This window comes from Penaeus chinensis, chromosome 7, assembly GCF_019202785.1.
Source record: "Penaeus chinensis breed Huanghai No. 1 chromosome 7, ASM1920278v2, whole genome shotgun sequence".
In the NCBI taxonomy this organism is placed as follows: domain Eukaryota; kingdom Metazoa; phylum Arthropoda; class Malacostraca; order Decapoda; family Penaeidae; genus Penaeus; species Penaeus chinensis.
In genome coordinates this window covers 11,030,345-11,051,223 of record NC_061825.1, presented here as the reverse complement: position 1 = coordinate 11,051,223, position 20,879 = coordinate 11,030,345, and the positions used below count along the sequence as shown (strand labels likewise).

The following is a 20,879-nucleotide window of genomic DNA, read 5'->3' as shown; positions in this document are numbered from 1 at the left end:
AATTTAAGTCCATTTGTGTATATTATATATATGTTTATATTTACTCTGTAGGACAAGGTCAAAAAGAACATTCAGTAAAACGTTACCGTTGCTTGAAACGCATTTCCGCAACTCAGTTAATCAGACACTGTACTGGAACATTATTTCACATCAGTTTTCAACTGATGTAAACTAAGAAGGAATATATTTTTATATTATTCCGATTTCTGGAACAAAAGGTTTCTAAAATATAGTGAATTGGCTATAAAACTTGTAAAGATAAAAATTGCTGGTTTAATTTCTAGCATTTACAAAGATACGCGTTCAATAAATATTCTTGGTACTGTTCCTTAAGCGTAGGAAGGTGTAGGTGGCTTGTAAGAAGGCTGAGGAGGACCATAGGAGACCTTTGGGGAAGGGTACTGTGCCTCTCCCTCGTAGGTGACATCAGCCACGTAACCGGAATCTCTGTTCACATTGTAGGTGACCCTCTGCAGACGACCGTCGGGTAGAAGGACATAGTAGGATCCCTGAGTATTGTCTCCATCACGGGCTTCCTGATGTCCGAAGTCGTTACCAGATGGTGGATCATTGACAGCGTAGTTGAAGTCGTACTTGGCGGGTGCGTAAGAAGGTGTTGGAGCAGAGTAGCCATATGTAGGCGGGCTATCAGGACGAGCGATAGCGACGACCACAAGAGCAGCCAGTGCAAATACCTGCAAAATCAATGAATCATTAGTATCATTTATGAGTTAAAGATATTATATATATACATATATATATGGTTAACGATATTCAGAAACTAAGAAATGAAATATTAAACTTCTTGAATAATGTATACATAGGACATGCCTTGAATGACATGTTTGTGAAGTGAGACTGCGAAGAGACTGAAGAAGAAAGAGTGGTTCCTTCCATTTATACGAAAGTCTAAGAAAACTCCGCCCATGTAATGACGTCAGGGAATGCCATCCCAACAAGTTAACCTTGATTCATGTGATCTGATTTCCCCTTCCGGAGATGTTACATAAATGTGGCTTTGAAGATTACGTTTTAAACCTATTTATAATGGTTCATATTTTCAATGATAAAATAATAATGGTTATGAAAATGAACAACTTTAGAGACCGACTCCTTGAAGAACGTATTAGTAACTGACAGAATGGTGCTAAATTACTGTGAACACTATGGATTTAAACATAAATTTTGGGAATGGTGGTGTCCCCTCTTTGTCTACAGTGCCCTTAAAACAGTGACACGACAACTTATCTTAGCCAGTGTTATCGTCTGTAACTTATATAGAATTCCTTTTAATTCAAGAGAGGGTTTCAGTCATTTATCCTATGCCCAAGTAGCACATATATGCACATATATATATATACTATACATATAGTATACTGTATATATAGATAGATAAGTACATACATACATATACACACATACTCACATGCATACGTGTGTATACTGTATGTATATGTATGTGTATATATATACCAAAAGCATACATACGTATACTGTGTGTGTTTAAGTGTATATATATAATATATACATATATAAATAGTATACACACATATATATTCTGTATATGTAGATAGATAGATATATAGACAGATACACAAACGCACACACACACGAACACACACACACACACACACATATATATATATATATATATATATATATATGACATATATGTATACAGCATACATAAGTGTATATATGAAAAGGCGCAATGTTATGCAATTAATTAAAAAAAGACGTAACAAGTGTTAAAACGAGAATCCCTGTCACTCATTTACACTTGTTTGAGGAAATGAAAACGAGGCAAATGAGTTGTAGATAACCGGGTTGATTATCGAGGGTTAATTAGTACCAACTATGTCGGGAATAATGATAACATATATATAAAACACATATGCAACGAATGTATGTATATGACTGAATGTGTGTGTGTGTATATATATATATATATATATATATATATATATGTATATGCAAGCATACACATATATATTTGTGTGTGTATGTATGTGTGTGTTTAAAGATGTGTATACACAAATTCACATTTATGTATATATTTATGGATGTATGTGTCTATGTACACATGTATACGTATGTATGCTGTGTGTGTATATATATGTACATATGGCTATATATTTACATATATATACATATATACAGTGTATATATGTATACATGTAAGTATATATGCCTGTATGAGTATATTTATATACATACATACGCACGAAAACATTGTGCATTATTTCTTTGGGTTTCGTCATAATAATTTTAAACTTTTGTCAGCTATTGATTGCGAAATACTTTCAATTTATGTGTATATATATACATATATATATATATGCATATGTGTATGTATATATATATATATATATATATATATATATATTTCCTCTACAGCACAAGATCAAGAAGGAAATTCAGTAAAAAAAAAAAAAAAAAAAAAGACGGTCGCTTTCGTTGCTTGAAACACATTCCTTTTTCTGTAATTCAGTCAGTCGTCAGACGCTGTACAACAATTTTCAACCTATGTAAGCTAAGAAGGAATATTTTCCTTTATTATTCCGATTTCTGGCACACAAAACTTCTAAAATATTGTATATCGGATATAAAACTAGTAAAGATGAAGATTGCTGGTTTAATATCTAGTATTTACAAAAACACGAGTTCAATAAATATTCTTGGTACCGTTCCTTAAGCATAGGAAGGTGTAGGTGGCTTGTACGAAGGCTGAGGAGGACCATAGGAGGCCTTTGGGGTGGGGTACCGAGCTTCTCCTTCGTAGGTAACATCAGCCACGTAACCGGAATCTCCATTCACATTGTAGGTGACCCTCTGCAGACGACCATCAGGAAGAAGAACGTAGTAGGATCCCTGTGTGTTGTCTCCATCACGGGCTTCCTGATGTCCGAAGTCGTTGCCTGATGGCTGGTCGTTAACGGCGTAGTTGAAGTCGTACTTGGCAGGTGCGTAAGAAGGTGTGGGAGCAGAGTAGCCATATCTAGGTGGGCTATCAGGACGAGCGATAGCGACGACCACAAGAGCGGCCAGTGCAAATACCTGAAGTGAACTTCAACCGTTAGTATCATTTATGAGGTGAAGAAATTGGTATGTGTAGTGGCATTCAGAAATCGAGAAACGAACAAAAAAATTCTTGGACTACATATATAGCACATGCCTTAAATGTCATGTTAATGGAGAAAGACTGCGATGAGACTGAAGGCGAGTGCTTCCATTTATACCAAATTCTAGAAATAAAACTCCGCCCATCTGATGACGTCAAGAAATATCAGCCCAACAAGACTGCCTTGATCTGCATGTGACCTAGGTTTCCCCTCAGATGATGTTACATAACTGCATGAATGAATTTTACGTTTGAAGGTCATGCCTTTATGAGTGTGTGAAACTGAAAAAATACTTATCACGAGATTAGTTAGCAATGTCCATCAACAGCTCCGTTACTGGCTACAGTGATATTTCTTCATCAAGTGCACTATAGACTTCTAACGCCACAAACAGATATTCAACCATACTCCTGTCTTATCACAACACCACAGTACAAATGTCATTATAAAGGTTTCTCATAGAAACATGTTTGAAAATACTTGTTTGAATATATTTGAATATATTAGAGTATATAAATAAATACATAAATATATACACACTGTATATATAACACATACAAATGTATGTATATATTTGTCTGCATGCATGTATATATTTATATATGTGTGTTTATGTATATGTGCGTATAAATACGCATACACACATATATATATATATATACATGTGTGTATGTGTGTGTATGTGTGTATTAATACGCATACAAGTGCGTATATGTATATGTATTTATTTTTATATATAACTGTATTTAAGTACACTCGCGAACGTACACACACACATATATAGATATACATACATACGCATATGTAACACATACATACGTATGTATATGTGTATTCATATATATTGGTGTGTGTGTGTGTGTGTGTGTGTGTGTGTGTGTGTGTGTGTGTGTGTACATACATATATGTGTATATATACAGTATACGTGTGTACACTTGTGTTTATACACACGCAAACATGTATACCTATGTATATGACTACATACATATACATGCATACACACAGCTTATATATGTATATATGTATATATACACATATATGTATATACATGTATGAATGTATTTCTATATATATACATAATCATAATACAAGTGTGCATTATTTCTTTGGAGTTCGTCATAAGAGTTTTAAACTTTGGCCTGCACTGATTGCGAAATACCTTCAGGTTATGTCCATATATATCCTCTCCAGCTGAAGATCAAGAAGTAAATTCAGTAAAACAAAAACGGTCGCTATCATAGCTTGAGACATTCTTTTTTTTTTTTTTTTTTTTTTTGCGTAATTCATATAGATATATATATAGTTGTTAGACGCTGTACTGGGACATTTGCCTCAATAATTATAGTTTTACAACTTATGTAACCTAAGAAGGAATATGCGTTTTTATTATTCCAATTTCTGGGACAAAATTTTCTTAAAATATGATGTATCGGATGTAAAACTAGTAAAGATGAAGATTGCTGGTTTAATTTCTAGCATTTACAAAGATGCGAGTTCAATAAATATTCTTGGTAATGTTCCTTAAGCGTAGGAAGGTGTAGGTGGCTTGTAAGAAGGCTGAGGAGGACCATAGGAGGCCTTTGGGGAGGGGTACTGTGCCTCTCCCTCGTAGGTGACATCAGCCACGTAACCAGAATCTCCGTTCACATTGTAGGTGACCCTCTGCAGACGACCGTCGGGAAGAAGGACATAGTAGGATCCCTGTGTGTTGTCTCCATCACGAGCTTCCTGATGTCCGAAGTCGTTACCTGATGGTGGATCATTGACAGCGTAGTTGAAGTCGTACTTGGCGGGTGCGTAAGAGGGTGTTGGAGCAGAGTAGCCATAAGTAGGCGGGCTATCAGGACGAGCGATAGCGACGACCACAAGAGCAGCCAGTGCAAATACCTGCAAAATAAATTAATCATTAGTATCATTAATGAGTTAAAGATATTATATATATATGGTTAGCGATATTCAGAAACCAAGAAATGAAATATTAAACTTCTTGAATAATGTATATATAGGACATGCCTTGAATGACATGTTTGTGGAGTGAGACTGAGAAGAGACTGAAGAAGAAAGAGGGAATCCTTCCATTTATATGAAAGTCTAAGAAAAACTCCGCCCATGTTATGACGTCAGGGAATGCCATCCCAACAAGTTAACCTTGATTCATGTGATCTGATTTCCCCTTCCAGTGATGTTACATAAATGTGGCTTTGAACATTACGTTTTAAACCTATTTATAATGATTAATATTTTCAATAATAAAATAATGATGGTTTTTAAAATGAACAACTTTAGAGACCGCCTCCTTGAAGAACGTATTAGTAACTGACAAAATAAGAATTGTGAACACCATGGATTTAAACATCAACTTTTGGGATGGTGGTCTCCCCTCATTGCCATTGCCTGTAATGAATTCCTTTTAATTCAGGAGAGGGTTTCAGTCATTTATCTAGTGGCGTATTTGTAAATAGGTTAATTAAGAACCGCAGTATGGTTAAACATCTTAACAGACAATGAAATGATGATTAAGATTCAGAATAAATTTCAAACGAAGCACAATGGAATGCCCACCTTGGAATGGATTCACTACTTGTCTGGGATACGGCATGCATTTTTTTTTTTTTTTTTTTTTTTTTTTTTTTTAGGACAGAGAATATTGTGGTCATGATCGTGATTACATTTGCAACAAAAATAATAATGATGGTGATAGTGATGCTAATCATGACAACAATGATTAGAGGAATAACGATAGAAAATAAAATAAGATAATAATAAATAATAAAATGAAATAATCAAAATAAGTTAAGTCTACATTAGTACACAGCAGTAAGTAATAGGTATCGCCATTTACTTCAGATTTATTTATTTATTACACACGCACGCACATCAGCACGCATGCACGCATACACATAGATAAAGATAGATAGATGCACATATAAAAATATTCATACATGCATATATATATGTATATTTATACATATATACTATGTATATGTATATATATACATGCATATACACTATGTATATATTTACATACATATATACTATGTATATATACATACATATAAACTATGTATATATACATACATATATACTATGTATATATACATACATATATACTATGTATATATACATACATATATACTATGTATATATGTATATAGATACATACCAAGAGCATACATACGTGTGTGTGTGTGTTTGTGTACATATATGTATGTATATATATAGTATGTATATATATATACATAGTATATATATATATATATATATATATATATATATAGTGTATTTATATCAGTATATATATATATATCAGTATATATATACACTATATAAATATATGCACATATATATATATTATACATATATATAGTATATGTATACTGTATATATAGATAGATAGATGTACACACACACTCACGTGCATACGTGTATATGCTGTATGTAGATGTGTGTGTATATATATCCTCTACAGCACAAGATCAAAAAGGAAATTCAGTAAAAGAAAACCGGTCTCTTTCGTAATTCAATCGGTCGTCAGACGCTGTACTAGGGCATTTGCCTCAATAATTTTAAACTTAAGACTGTAAGCTAAGAAATAATATTTTCTTTTATTATTCCGATTTCTGGCGCAAAAAAAAAAAAAAACTTCTAAAATATAGTATATCGGATATAAAACTAGTAAAGATAAAGATTGCTGGTTTAATTCTAGTATTTACAAAAACACGAGTTCAATAAATATTCTTGGTACCGTTCCTCAAGCATAGGAAGGCGTAGGTGGCTTGTAGGAAGGCTGAGGAGGCCCATAGAAGACCTTTGGGGTAGGGTACTAAGCCTCTCCCTCGTAGGTGACATCAGCCATGTAACCGGAATCACCATTCACATTGTAGGTGACCCTATGCAGACGACCGTCGGGAAGAAGGACGTTGTAGGATCCCTGTGTGTCTCACTCACGGGATTCTGGATGTCCGAAGTCGTTGCCTGAATGCTGGTCGTTGACGGCGTAGTTGAAGTCGTACTTGGCAGGTGCATAAGAAGGTGTGGGAGCAGAGTAGCCATATCTAGGCGGGCCATCAGGACGAGCGATAGCGACGACCACAAGGGCGGCCAGTGCAAATACCTGAAGTAAATTTCAATCATTAGTATCCTTTATGAGGTGAAGAAATTGGTATGTGTAGTGGCATTCAGCAATCGAGAAATGAACTTCTTGGACTCTAGATATATTGCACATGCCTTAAATGTCATGTTAGTGGAAAGAGACTTCGATGAGACTGAAGGCGAGTACTTCCATTTATAAAAAAAAAAAAAAAAAAAAAAAAAAAAAAAAAAAAAATCCAGAAATAAAACTCCGCCCCTCTGATGACGTCAAGAAATATCATCCCAATAAGACTGCCTTGATCCATTTGTGACCACGGTTTTCCCGCAGATGATGTTACATAACTGCATGTCTGAATTTTACGTTTGAAGGTCATGCCTTTATGAGTGTGGAACTGAGAAAATACTAATCACGAGATTAGGTAGCAATGTCCATCAACAGCTCAGTTACTGGCTACAATGATATTTCATTATCAACCATACTCCTGTCTTACCACAGCACCACGGTACAAATGTCATTATAAAGGTTTCTAAAAACACTTATAGAAAATACTTGTTTGAATATATATGTATATATAAAAGTATATAAATAAATACATAAACATATATATATATATATATATATATATATATATATATGCTGCATATATAACATACACATGTATGTATATGTCTGCATACATGTATATATTTATATGTGTGTGTGTGCGTGTGTCTATGTACATGTGCGTATATATACGTATACACACACATATAGATATACATGTACATGTGTGTTTGTGTGTGTATCAATACGCATACAAAACACACACTTTCATATATATGTGTGCGTATATGTATGCACATTTATATATATATATATATATATATATATATATATATATATAATATATATATTTAAGTACACTCACGCACGCACACACACACATATATAGATATAGATACAGATATAGACATACATCCATACGCATATATAACACATACATGCGTATATATATATATATATATATATATATATATATATGTATGCATATATATGTCTGTATGTGTGTGTGTGTGTGCGTGTGCGTGCGTGCGTGCGTACATGTGTGAGTGCGTGTGTGTGTGTGTGTGTGTGTGTGTCTGTGTGTGTGTGTGTGTGTGTGAATACATATATGTGTATATGTACAGTATATGTGTGTATACTTGTGTTCATTTCTTTGGGGTTCGTCATAAGAATTTTAAACTTTGGTCAGCTGTTGATTGCGAAATACTTTGAATTTATGTTCATGTATATATATATATATATATATATATATATATATATATATAAATGCATAAATGTATATATGCACATATATGTATATATACACATATATGTGTGTATATACACATATATGTATAAACATGTATGCATGTATGAATGTATTTATCTACATACATACACACGGATACATGTGCATTATTTCTTTCGTCATAAGAATTTTAAACTTTGGCCAGCACTGATTGCGAAATACTTTTAGTTACTGCCCATATATATCCTTGCAGATCAAGATCAAGAAGTAAAGTCGCTATCATAGCTCGAGATGCACATTTTCTTTCCATAATTCATATATATGGTCGCCAGACGCTGTACTAGGATATTTGCCTCAATTATTATAATATAACTTACAAGGAATATGCGTTTTTATTATTCCGATTTTTGGGTCAAAACTTTTATAAAATATAATGTATCGGATGTAAAACTAGGAAAGATGAAGATTTCTTTTATATAAGTGTTCAAGAAAAACCCCGCCCAGGTCGTGACGTCAAGATATATCATCCCAAGTTAAGTTAATATCTAGTATTTACAAAGACATGAGTTCAATAAATATCCTTAGTTCCGTTTCTTAAGCATAAGAAGGAGTGGGTGGCTTGTAGGATGGCTGAGGAGGACCATAGGAGGCCTTTGGGGTGGGGTACCGAGCTTCTCCCTCGTAGGTGACATCAGCCACGTAACCGGAATCTCCGTTCACATTGTAGGTGACCCTCTGCAGACGACCGTCAGGAAGAAGGACGTAGTACGATCCCTGTGTGTTGTCTCCATCACGGGCTTCCTGATGTCCGAAGTCGTTGCCAGATGGTGGGTCGTTGACGGCGTAGTTGAAGTCGTATTTGGCAGGTGCATAAGAGGGTGTGGGAGCAGAGTAGCCATATGTAGGTGGACTATCAGGAAGGGCGACGATGGCTACCACAAGGGTGGCCAGTGCTAATACCTGCAATACATTTGAATTGTTAGAAATATTTGTATGATCAATCTTTTATGGTTGGAAAATAGAAAACCTTAACCAACTGCACTTTTGGAATGACCGATATACATGCCTTGAATGCCATTCTGTTAGAGACTGCGAAGACTGAGACTGACGAAGACCCAAAGAGCCTTTTCTTTTATATAAGTGTTCAAGAAAAACCCCGCCCAGGTCGTGACGTCAAGATATATCATCCCAACAAGTTAACCTTGATTTGGTGAGCGAGTTTTCCCCTTCAGTGATGTTACTGGAATGTATATGCTCATATTATTTCTACATGCCTGTGTGAAAGTTCAATTTGTAAGTATTCGTGGGTTATGCATTTTTTTTTTTTTTTTTTTTTTTTTTTTTTTTTTTTTTTTTTAATCACATGAATGAATATTATGGCGTCCGTGCCAAACTGACAATCTGAATTGTAATGTACTGATTAGGTGTTTCGTTATGAACTCACTTGCAAGGGCTAGGACGGTGTCTTCTTTCGAAGGACTTTTTGTTTTGGCAGGAGCGGCCGTTAGCGGATGTGCTTCCTTTTTAATTTTTTTTAATTGGTGCAGGATTAGAACATGCCCGCCTGGGTGATCGACCTTCATGGTCCCCAGCCTCGCGCGCTACCGTTGCTATCTATAATTTCCATATCTGTGTACATATATGCAGAATGTATGTATGTATATGAATATATAAATATATAACACATATATGTTTATGTGTGTCTGTCTGTAAGTAAATATGTGTATGTATATACACACATACATATATATATAAATGTATACATATACATATATACGTATGCATACATATATATACATATACAGTGTGTGTGTGTATGTGTATATATATTTACATACACACATATATATACATATATATAAATACATATACATATATATATGTATGTTTATGTCTGAGTGTGTGTATATCTATGTATGTTTAAACATATATGAATATATATACATATTTATATATATACCCACATAGACACACATATATATATAAACATATATAAATGCGTATGTATATATCTGTGTGTGTGTGTTTGTAAAGATGTATGTATAATAATATATATATACATATATATATACAAATGTGTGTATATTTTTCTCTTTTTTTATATTGAAATGCTTAGATCTGCAAATATGCCAGCTCAAACATTATCTGAGACAATATATATTAAGTCAAAGAATTTTATGTTTATGTGTGTCTGTCGTTAAGTTAAAAAAAGTGTTAAAAAACACTACACAAATATAATTATACAATTTTAAAAAATTTCTATGCATACATATAAATACATATATGTTTTTTAAAAATTTTTAAAAAAGTGAGTGTGTGTGTGTGTGTGTGTGAGTGTGGGGGTGTGTTTTTTTGGGGGTTTTTTTGGAAAGTGTATATGTAAAATTTTCATTTCAAAATATTAAAAATATAAAACATAGAATAAAGTAAGGTTTTTGTCTGAGGGGGTATATCTATGTATTAAAAAACATATATTTTTAAATTATTAAATTTTATTTTATCTAAAATACACACACACAAAAAATATAAAAAATATATATTACAAAAATATCTATGTATATATTTTTTTTTTAAAGATTTTATATTTTTTTTTTTTATATCATATATATAAAATATAAAATAAATGTTATATATAATATAGGTTTTATGTGTGTTTGAATAGTCATTTTTAAGTCAGCTGCTTTGTAAAGGGGGAATGGAATATTTCTTTCTGTCTTTTTTCATCTTTAGATAGCTTATCATATGGTAAAGATGGTCAATACAGTATTCGTCTTACTAATGCCAATAACAACTAATTGCACACTTGCAATGCAGGCACTTGTACTGCCGCACCTTGATGGTCGCCGCACACATCGCCTTCTGATAGGTCACCCTACATATGGATAACCTGCCCTACTCATGCCTTTTCCACCGCTAAATACGATTTCAACTACGCCGTAAACGACTCAACCATCTGGTAACGACTTGGACTAGGAAGACCGTGATGGCGAAACACGCAAAGGATCCTACTACGTCCTGCTTCCACGTCGTCGTCTACAGAGGGTTTCCTTCACTGTCAACGGAGACTCCGGTTACGGGCTGTGTCACTATGAGGAGAGGCTCAGTTTCCCACACAAAGGCCTCCGATGGGCCCCTCAGCATTTCCTACAAGCACTACCCTCCTACGCTTATGGAGAACCTGGGATCATCATTTATTGATTTTGGGTCTTTGTATATATGAAACACAAAATAGATTTCCCCCAAAGTAGGCAGCCTTCTGAATTAGATTTTACTTAATAAATAATTTTTACGCTGTTTAAAAATCTGTTTTAAAACCCTTTACTGTAGCGCAGGTACTTATACTTGTATCTGTGTTGTGCGTGTGTGGATGTATATTAGTCTGTGTGTGTGTGTGTTTGTGGGGCCGCACTTTTTTATATATCTATTTATTAAGGTTTATTTATGATTATATAAGATTATGCATAACGCATTGCTTAACAATCACGTATTCACATATAGCACACTTTACACTGACTAATTTATACATTCATTCATCCATCATAACATTCTTATTATCTATCTATATAAGTATTTTAAATAATATTTACGTTTCATTTACCAAACTGTTTAGTTCAGTGTTACAGTACATCAAGAAATCAAATTGAACCAATCAAATAATAATTCAAACTTGATAAAGATAAAGAGAGTGAGAATATGAACTAGACAAGCCGAAATATAGTGAAAAGAGTGGCAGACAGACAGAGAAAGAAAGAGAGAGAGAATAGAGAGAGAAGAGAGGATGATATAACAACGAAGCAAATGATCTATTGTCTTAACAAGGACATAAACTACGGGATTCTTTTTAGACACATTCCCACTGAAAGCTACCGCGCTTTGAGATAATTATACTGGGGAAGTGTTCATTTGGAAAAAAAAAAAAATAATACTTTAAGGGATTTTGATTATATTTTTGCAATTTTTAAAATATTTGGTTTGGAATATTGGTTAATTGAAACATAGTGTACAAAGTATTGTATATGTGAAAGAAAAAATGTTATATTTTTGTTGTGTTGATATTTTTATGCTTTCCTAGATCCTTATATTTAGTAATATATATACATTTTTTTTTTTTTTGTTCATATATTGTATTGTAATTGTAATACTGTTCGTTGAATATGGTGTTTCATTTAAGAAAGTAATATTTAAACATATATATATGTTTGTCTATTGATATAGACAGGATAGATAGATTTACCATATACATAATACACGCAACACACACCGCACACTCAAATGTGTGTGTGTGTGTGAAATGAGTGGTGGTGTGTAGTTGTGTGTGTGTGTGTGTGTGTGGGTGTGTTGTGAGTGTGCTGTGTGCGTTATGTGTCTAGTGTGTGTATAGTACATTTGCTATATAGGTGAAGATATAATTTCTTTACTCTTCTATGGGAGGATTGACGAAAAGAACTGATAACCCATTCTTCGACTTTTAGCACGGGCTTCTTCCATTCATTTAAAAACACTTCCTTAATCCTGTCTGCCACAACGAAAATCGCCTACGAAATCCATGCAGTGATAGATGTAATCCATTGGAGGAGAACACTTGTTTGAATGACATTTTTAAAATCGTCGTTTGCGTTTCGATTTTTTAAGAACTAGATGGAATACAAGCGTATTCGTAGGCCCTCTCTTATCTCAATTATCACGAGTAATCTTACTGTTATCGTCCTTTGAAGAGAAGATCTTGTAATTCCGTTACAGTGGGTAAAGCAACCACAATTACCGTTATCCTTTAAAAACATGTGACCTTATCGTACACTTTGCCTAAAATAGAAAGGGTGAATTTTGAATAAAGAAAGATACTCCATTGCTATTAATGGCAGATTTCGTTATCGCATATGTATTTAATGATTTAATCTTCATGAAATTATCTTGATTAATTATATATGAAAAACAAAAATGTCGATCCCGTAAATTAAATATTAGCCTTTAATTATAATTTTACAATATACTAAATACATGACCAGTCAACACAGTGTCCTCTGCAAGAAAAATGGAGGTTTCTCTGGAAAATTCAATATTTTCACTTTAAATTCGACATATTGCATTTCCTCAGGTGGTGTAAATATTTAATTAACTGTTGCATGCATAACTGTAACTAAGATACTGAAAGACGAAATTGAATATCTATATATATATAAATATATATATTTTTTATGTAATAACATTTATATGTAAACACATATAAAACAAACACACACAATCACACACCACACACGCACACTCAACAAACACACACACTCAACTTATATATATTTATATTATATATATATATATATATATATATAATACGATGGTATGTGTGGATACATTTAATATATAAATTACATTTACTTTACATAAACTTTACTTACTTGTACGTATGTTTAGTATACTGTTTATGCTCGCACACTCACCACACACACACATACACACACAAACAACACACACATTAACACATACACACACACACACATAATATAATATATATATTTACACACAAATAAACACCCACGGCGTGTATGTGTGTATACTTTTATAAATATCACTTATTATTAATTATTCATACACATATACTTACTTGTACGTATGTATAGTATATGTATATGCACACCACACACCCACTCCACTCCACTATTTTTATATATATATATATTATTTATATATGTATATACACACGCTCGTGTATGTGTGTATTTTACATTTTATATATTTTCATATACTTAAATTACATAACATCATTATACATTCATGTTCGTATGTCATAGTATACTGTATATGCACACAACACACACACACACACCACACACACAAACACAAAAAACACACACACACACACTCAACACTCACAATACACACATTGACACTAAACACACAACACACCTTACACAGACACACACACACATAACTTATAGATATTTATTTATCTCTTTATATACATATATTTGCTAAACGCACACACACGCACACTACACACACACAACACATACATGAACCACCACTCACAACACACAACACACACAAACTCTCACACACCACACACTAACACACCACACAATCACACAAACCTGCACGTATATATATTCATAACCTTTAGTTCATTACATACATGCACACAACACAACAGTTTGCTGTCCTTTGCCTAGAAAATAAAAAACTGCGGATAATGCGGATACATGAGGTTTAGTAGTACGGACTATTCAGTTGGTTTTAATGTAGCGTTGTAACAAGGTTGTGTTGACAATAACAGGTTTCATATATTCACGGATAGAAAGGGAAATTGCACCGGCCGGCTTTGGAATAATGCAATTCTACTAAGTCAACCGCAAGCAACTGAAGATCAATTGGAGGAAATTTCTTATTGCCATGGACAGTTTGACTTCGGTTCTCGATTTCGTGTGAGTCCCGTCGATTCATATCTAAACACATGTAGGATGTTTTTTTTTACTGTTTGTGAGTGCGGATGAACTTATCTTTGTAATACAAGTATTACGCTTGAATGTTGTATTTGATTGTGTGTTTGTGCAAATTGTGCATCATTTTTATATATTTAATTTTATTATATTTATATTTATATATATTCAAACTATTTATGTAACGTAATTAATAAGTCCCAACAAGTCACTGTTTTTTGATCTTAAGATCCTAGTAACACAGATTAGTATATTCAAAATGATTGAAAAATACAGAAATAAAAATGCAATCTGCTAGTTTAATAATTAAGTTACATAGCCCGTGTTCAATAAATATATTGGTACTGTTCTCTTTATCAGCGTTAAGAAGGGGTTGGGTGGCTTATAGGAAGCTGAGGAGCCCATAAGAGGCCCTGTGGAGTAGAATATTGAGCCTTCGCCCTCGTAGGTTGCACATCAGCCACGTAAACGGGTCTCAGGTTTTAGTTAGTAACCTTCTGCCGTCGACCTGTCGGAAGAAGGGGGACGTAGTAGGATCACCGAGAGTGTTGCCATCACGAGATTCCTGTTAGTCCGAAGTCGTTACAAGATGGTTGTCGTTTTCGGAGTAGTTGAGTAGTACTTGGCTGGTGCGTATGGCAGGTTGTGGGTGCCGGGACGTAGCTATAAGTGGGGCTGTACAATCTGGACCGGGCGATGTCGACGACCACAAGTGAGGCCAGTGCTATTACCTGTAGCCTAGTTGAGTGTTAGTTGTTCTTGATATATATAGAAACCGAAGTTTTAACTTTTGGAAGAAGTCATAAGCGTGAATCAGGCCGAATACGACAGATTTGTTAGTAATAGTTACTTTATTTAGAGACCACTTCTTGTACATGAAAGACTATAACCCAATTAAGATATTTGTGTATACATTCCTCAGAACCATGTTGCCAGAACGAGACTGGTTGAGTTGCAAGATAAAGCAATATTGTTTTTTTTTTTATATAAAATATACAGAAAGATCCGCCCCCTGTACCTTGTTACGTCTGGATAATTGTATTCGGAATGTTAAACCTTGACTCTTGTTGTGAGGTTGATTTTCGCCTTGAGTGGTTGTTACACTTATTTTCGTCTCAAAACGCATATAATCTAGAGGTCATTTATCACGAGAACATGAAAAAAACATAGTTAGATATGCATTGTATCGGATATTGGAATATTCATGCGCTGTTAGAAATATAAAGATGTATATAGATTATTTTCTTTATAAAAATGGTATTAGAACAACTTAAGCCTGGTATTTGTGAATCTTGAGTTTTATGTTGCTAAAAGACAATGGAAAGATCCCAAATTTAAATATCAGTACTGAGAAATGATTCAAACTCTGTAATATGCACAAAACATAACCAATATAGGTAAGTGATACGGCATTTTATATTTAGTTTAGTATAGGGGTGTAGTAACAGATTACTGAGTAAAAGTAATATGCAATGTGCGGTTGTTGATAATATGTAATGTGTGTGTGTGGTATATGATATACATATAAGGATAATGCAACATATATATTAGAGTTCCATTTAGTGTATGTTGTATATATATAAATATTATATATATAATATATACAGAGAGACAGATTAAGGTAATCCTTTGATATACCTGTTTTAGTCAAATCAATTTCCATTTTGATTCTAAGTAGCTTACGTTTGATTTGGCAAATATCTTATTGTTATGGCCATATCTGCATCTCTCTTTGATTCATTCTATCCGTCTCCAGTTCAGAGATCTACTAGGAGGCCAACTGGTGCGATATGACATGGAAATCTATTTGTTGTTTGTTTTTTACATTTTACCTTAAACTGAAGTAAATCCACTGATTTTTTAGGTTGGTTTACTATGATGTGTATACTTGGTGTTGTTTGTGTTTATGAATGTCTTTCGGTTAAATCTTGTGAAAAATTAGGCCTCCATCGACAGTGTGAATTCGTATACCTGTTTTAACAAAATTATTTACATATATATATTTAAATATTCAATAAAGTTCATAGTTGAACGTAGACTTTAAACATCAGCTCAGCCGCATCATCCTTTGCACTTATATTTCAAAACTTCATTGGCCCATTCGTTCTAATATACAAATGAGCATGTTTTAATTTGTTGTACCTAAAGTTACGATTCATGCGTTTTTTTCTCTTTAGAATAAATCCAGAGGTTCGCATTTCTCGTCAGGTATTTCCCTTTTATTCTTTCATAGTTAATGTGCGAAGTTTCATGAATTATTTTACAAAACTAATGTTCGTTATAATATGGGATGTAAAAGCGTAAATTGTGAAGTTTACGTGTTTTTTATAATATATAAAAGACCCCAGTTCAATAAATATCACTTAGTGCTTGTTTCTTTACGCATCATAGGAGAGTGGGAGGCTTGTAGGAAGGCTGAGGAGGACCATAGGAGGTTTTCCTTTTTTTTTTTTTTTGCGTAATTCATATAGATATATATATATATATGTATATATATATATATGTATATATATATATATGTGTGTGTGTGTGTGTGTGCGCGCGTGTAGGTGTATGGCTTTGGAATTGTATATGTATGCATGTATTTAGATTCACTTAGATCCAGCAAAAATAATTTTCCATTTTCAAGTCCGTACCATCAAAAAATGTTATAATGTATAAATATGTCAGCTCAAGCAATAATTAAACGCAATCAAGCAGTAAGGAAACAAAGACTGCTGTACCATATTTAGCTCCTTTGGCTCATAATGTTTCGTTGTGAAGTAACCTTTGCTATAATGATTTTGATAGAGACGATATGGACACAAACTAGAAAGACCATAATAATTTTAGCACTTTTTCCGTATGATTTTTTTATGCAAATGAGCAAAGCTGGTGCCATTCGAAGAATCTAGTGCATTCCACAAGCAGGGGAAATGCTTCACTCTATCTATGTATCTATCTCTATCGTTTTCCATTCATCAAGAAATAAAAAATAAAAGAAATACCACGAACATCCTCATACACCGTCCATTATTTGTCCCGAATAAATAAAACTATGTAATAGAGATTACTATACCATAAAAAGAAACTTTCTATAAAACTATTCTTATGAAGCCATTTTTTTATCAGTAGAAACTATCTCGTAAAAGTTCCTTCATAGCACAAGATCAAAAGTACTTTCGATAAAACAAAAACTCTTTCTTGAAATACACAATTTCATGTGTAAAGATGATTTAAAAGATATTCAGGCGAAGTACATTTTTTTCTGGTAAGTGATACACACACACACACACACACACACACACACACACACACACACACACACACACACATATATATATATGTATATGCAATGAATATTACTGTTCATGAAAAAATTACAAATTAGTACTTTCGTGGTTTTACTTAAATACAAGGACATAAGTTTTTTAACGTAAAGAAGGAAGTTTAATCATATATGATTATGATATATATATGAATATAAATATATAGAGAGATATAAAAAAAGAAAGAAAAAAGAGTGGTATAGATATGGATGTATCTTTCTAGGTATGTATGAGTGTGTGTGTGTCTGTGTATGTATATGTATATATATATATATATTAACATATATATACATATATACATGCACATACACGCTTGACATATGTCCCTGACGTGAAATTATGCTTACGATGGCTCATTTTATATCAGAAATAACAATCTAGTATATGTCCTCAGTAGCTCAAGGTAAAGATGCAAATTTCGGTCTCATAAAAAACACAAATGCCTTTTTTCATAACAAGAATCTTAAGACGATATTTCAGTTAGTCATCGATACACTTGAACATTTAACCTAATAATTAGATAAGCTAAGAAGGAACATATTCTTTTAATATTCAGAACGTTTTTTTGTTTTTGTTTTTCTAAATCATGACAGAAACCATGCATCGGATTTAAAACTATTAAAGATTGAGATTGCCAGTTTAATATCTAGATTTTACAAAGAAACGAGTTTAATAAATATTCTTAGTATAGTTCCTTAAGCATATGAGGAAGTGGGAGGCTTGTAGGAAGGCTGAGGAGGACCATAGGAGGCCTTTGGGGTTGGGTACTGTGCCCCTCCCTCGTAGGTGACATCAGCCACGTAACCGGAGTCACCGTTCACATTATAGGTGACCCTCTGCAGACGACCGTCGGGAAGCAAGACGTAGTAGGATCCCTGTGTGCTGTCTCCATCACGGGCTTCCTCATGTCCGAAGTCGTTGCCAGATGGTGGGTCGTTGACGGCGTAGTTGAAGTCGTATTTGGCAGGTGCATAAGAGGGTGTGGGAGCAGAGTAGCCATATCTAGGCGGGCTATCTGGACGGGCGACGGCGACGGCCGTAAGGACGGCCAGTACAAATACCTGCAGTATATTTCAATTATTAATATAATTTAAGAAGTGAAGCTTTTAGTATCTTTAGCAACACTTAAAAGTCAAGAAATGAACAATAAACTTAAATAGTACACAAATATAGTACATGCCTTGAATGTCATGTTGGTAGAAAGAGACTGCGATGAGACTGAAGACGACAGAGAGAATATTTATATTTATACAATATTCCAGAACTAAAACTCCGCCCATCTAATGACGTAAGAAAATATCCAAACAAGAATGCCTTGATCTGCTTGTGACCGAATTCTCCCTCAGATGTTACATAACTGTATGTCTGAATATTACGTTTGAAGGTCACGCTTTGTGTATGTCATACTCTGAGAAAATACCAATTATGAGACGAAACTTATCCGATTGTCAACAATATCCAGGTCAAGTACTGGCTACAATCTTCCAATTTCAAGTGCACTATAGTCTTCAAGTTTTCTTTTCTCTATATATAATGATACTCTCCTCTTACTATGTCATCATAATAGTACAAATGTTATTAAAAAGGTATGCCTAGATTCCCATCTTATATGAATATACCCCTTACATTGATATTTGCTCACCAATGATATACTTAGGAATATAATGATTGGCAAAAAATATATATATACCTGATTGTTTCCATATACTTAAGCATGGGTAGGGAAAGCGTGAATATGTAATATATTTCTAAATTATTATCAGTTATCACAAACGTAACTCAGGATGTTTACAAAGGCTTCTAACATTAATATAAGTCAACGAAAAACATTATGTTTTAAAGCCATGTACATATTTACCGTAATAAAAGAATCGTGTTTATTTTTTTTTTAATGAGAATTCGAGTTCTAGAACAAAGTATTAGTAACTGACACAATAATGGATTTACAGCATCAACTTTTGGAACGATGGTCCTCCCTCTGCCTAGAGTTCCTTATATAAAATGAGCACGAGCCCCGTTTACTGGCATCTAGAATTATCTTAGCTAGTGTTGTCAATATATGTTGCATAAAAAAATCCCTTTAATTCAAAAGAGGATTTCAGTCATTTATCTTATGCCCCAGCAGCTTGAGGAAGCGTATTTGTTAAAAGGTTAAAACCGCAGTATGGTTAAGCATCACTATAGATAATGATATTAAGATTAAAAACTAATTACAAACGAATCACAATGGACTTACCACCTACATTCATATGGGCACTAACAATATAACTGCACACAATAAACTGGAATGGCATGTATAAGAAAATGCGCATTATTAATGGAGTATTTTATGTTGTAGTTGTAGCTAGTTTGAGAAAATACCAATATGTATTTTTAACGTTATATTGTTTTGGTAATACCTTCGCTCTTCAGCACTGATTGCAAAATAACTTCCAATTTATGTCCATATGTGTATATTATATATATATATATATATGTTTATATTTCCTCTGTAGCACAAGGTCAAAAAAAATATTCAGTAAAACAAAAGTGGTCGTTACCAATGCTTAAAACACATTTCTGCAATTCAGTCAATCTGACACTGCATTGGAACATTAGTTCACATCAGTTTTCAACTGATGTAAGCTAAGAAGGAATAGATTTTAATATTATTC

General features: G+C 33.5%; 5 protein-coding genes across 5 annotated transcripts; all 5 read right to left on the bottom strand.

The window, feature by feature from the left end:
- Positions 1-259: 259 nt before the first annotated feature.
- LOC125027441 (pro-resilin-like) lies at positions 260-862 on the bottom strand. Its single transcript, XM_047616517.1, has 2 exons — positions 832-862; positions 260-695 (listed from the first exon to the last, which is right to left on the bottom strand). Exons 1-2 carry the CDS (start codon positions 841-843, stop codon positions 330-332), a joined length of 378 nt encoding a protein of 125 aa, XP_047472473.1. The 5' UTR covers positions 844-862; the 3' UTR covers positions 260-329.
- A 1,759-nt stretch (positions 863-2,621) lies between these two features.
- LOC125027440 (pro-resilin-like) lies at positions 2,622-3,251 on the bottom strand. Its single transcript, XM_047616516.1, has 2 exons — positions 3,176-3,251; positions 2,622-3,057 (listed from the first exon to the last, which is right to left on the bottom strand). Exons 1-2 carry the CDS (start codon positions 3,185-3,187, stop codon positions 2,692-2,694), a joined length of 378 nt encoding a protein of 125 aa, XP_047472472.1. The 5' UTR covers positions 3,188-3,251; the 3' UTR covers positions 2,622-2,691.
- A 1,323-nt stretch (positions 3,252-4,574) lies between these two features.
- On the bottom strand, positions 4,575-5,174 carry LOC125027439 (pro-resilin-like). The gene is made up of 2 exons (XM_047616515.1): positions 5,137-5,174; positions 4,575-5,010 (listed from the first exon to the last, which is right to left on the bottom strand). Exons 1-2 carry the CDS (start codon positions 5,146-5,148, stop codon positions 4,645-4,647), a joined length of 378 nt encoding a protein of 125 aa, XP_047472471.1. The 5' UTR covers positions 5,149-5,174; the 3' UTR covers positions 4,575-4,644.
- Positions 5,175-8,859: 3,685 nt separating this feature from the next.
- On the bottom strand, positions 8,860-9,616 carry LOC125027438 (pro-resilin-like). Its single transcript, XM_047616514.1, has 2 exons — positions 9,553-9,616; positions 8,860-9,446 (listed from the first exon to the last, which is right to left on the bottom strand). Exons 1-2 carry the CDS (start codon positions 9,562-9,564, stop codon positions 9,081-9,083), a joined length of 378 nt encoding a protein of 125 aa, XP_047472470.1. The 5' UTR covers positions 9,565-9,616; the 3' UTR covers positions 8,860-9,080.
- Positions 9,617-18,850: 9,234 nt separating this feature from the next.
- Positions 18,851-19,498, bottom strand: LOC125027437 (pro-resilin-like). Its single transcript, XM_047616513.1, has 2 exons — positions 19,406-19,498; positions 18,851-19,286 (listed from the first exon to the last, which is right to left on the bottom strand). Exons 1-2 carry the CDS (start codon positions 19,415-19,417, stop codon positions 18,921-18,923), a joined length of 378 nt encoding a protein of 125 aa, XP_047472469.1. The 5' UTR covers positions 19,418-19,498; the 3' UTR covers positions 18,851-18,920.
- Positions 19,499-20,879: the final 1,381 nt, after the last annotated feature.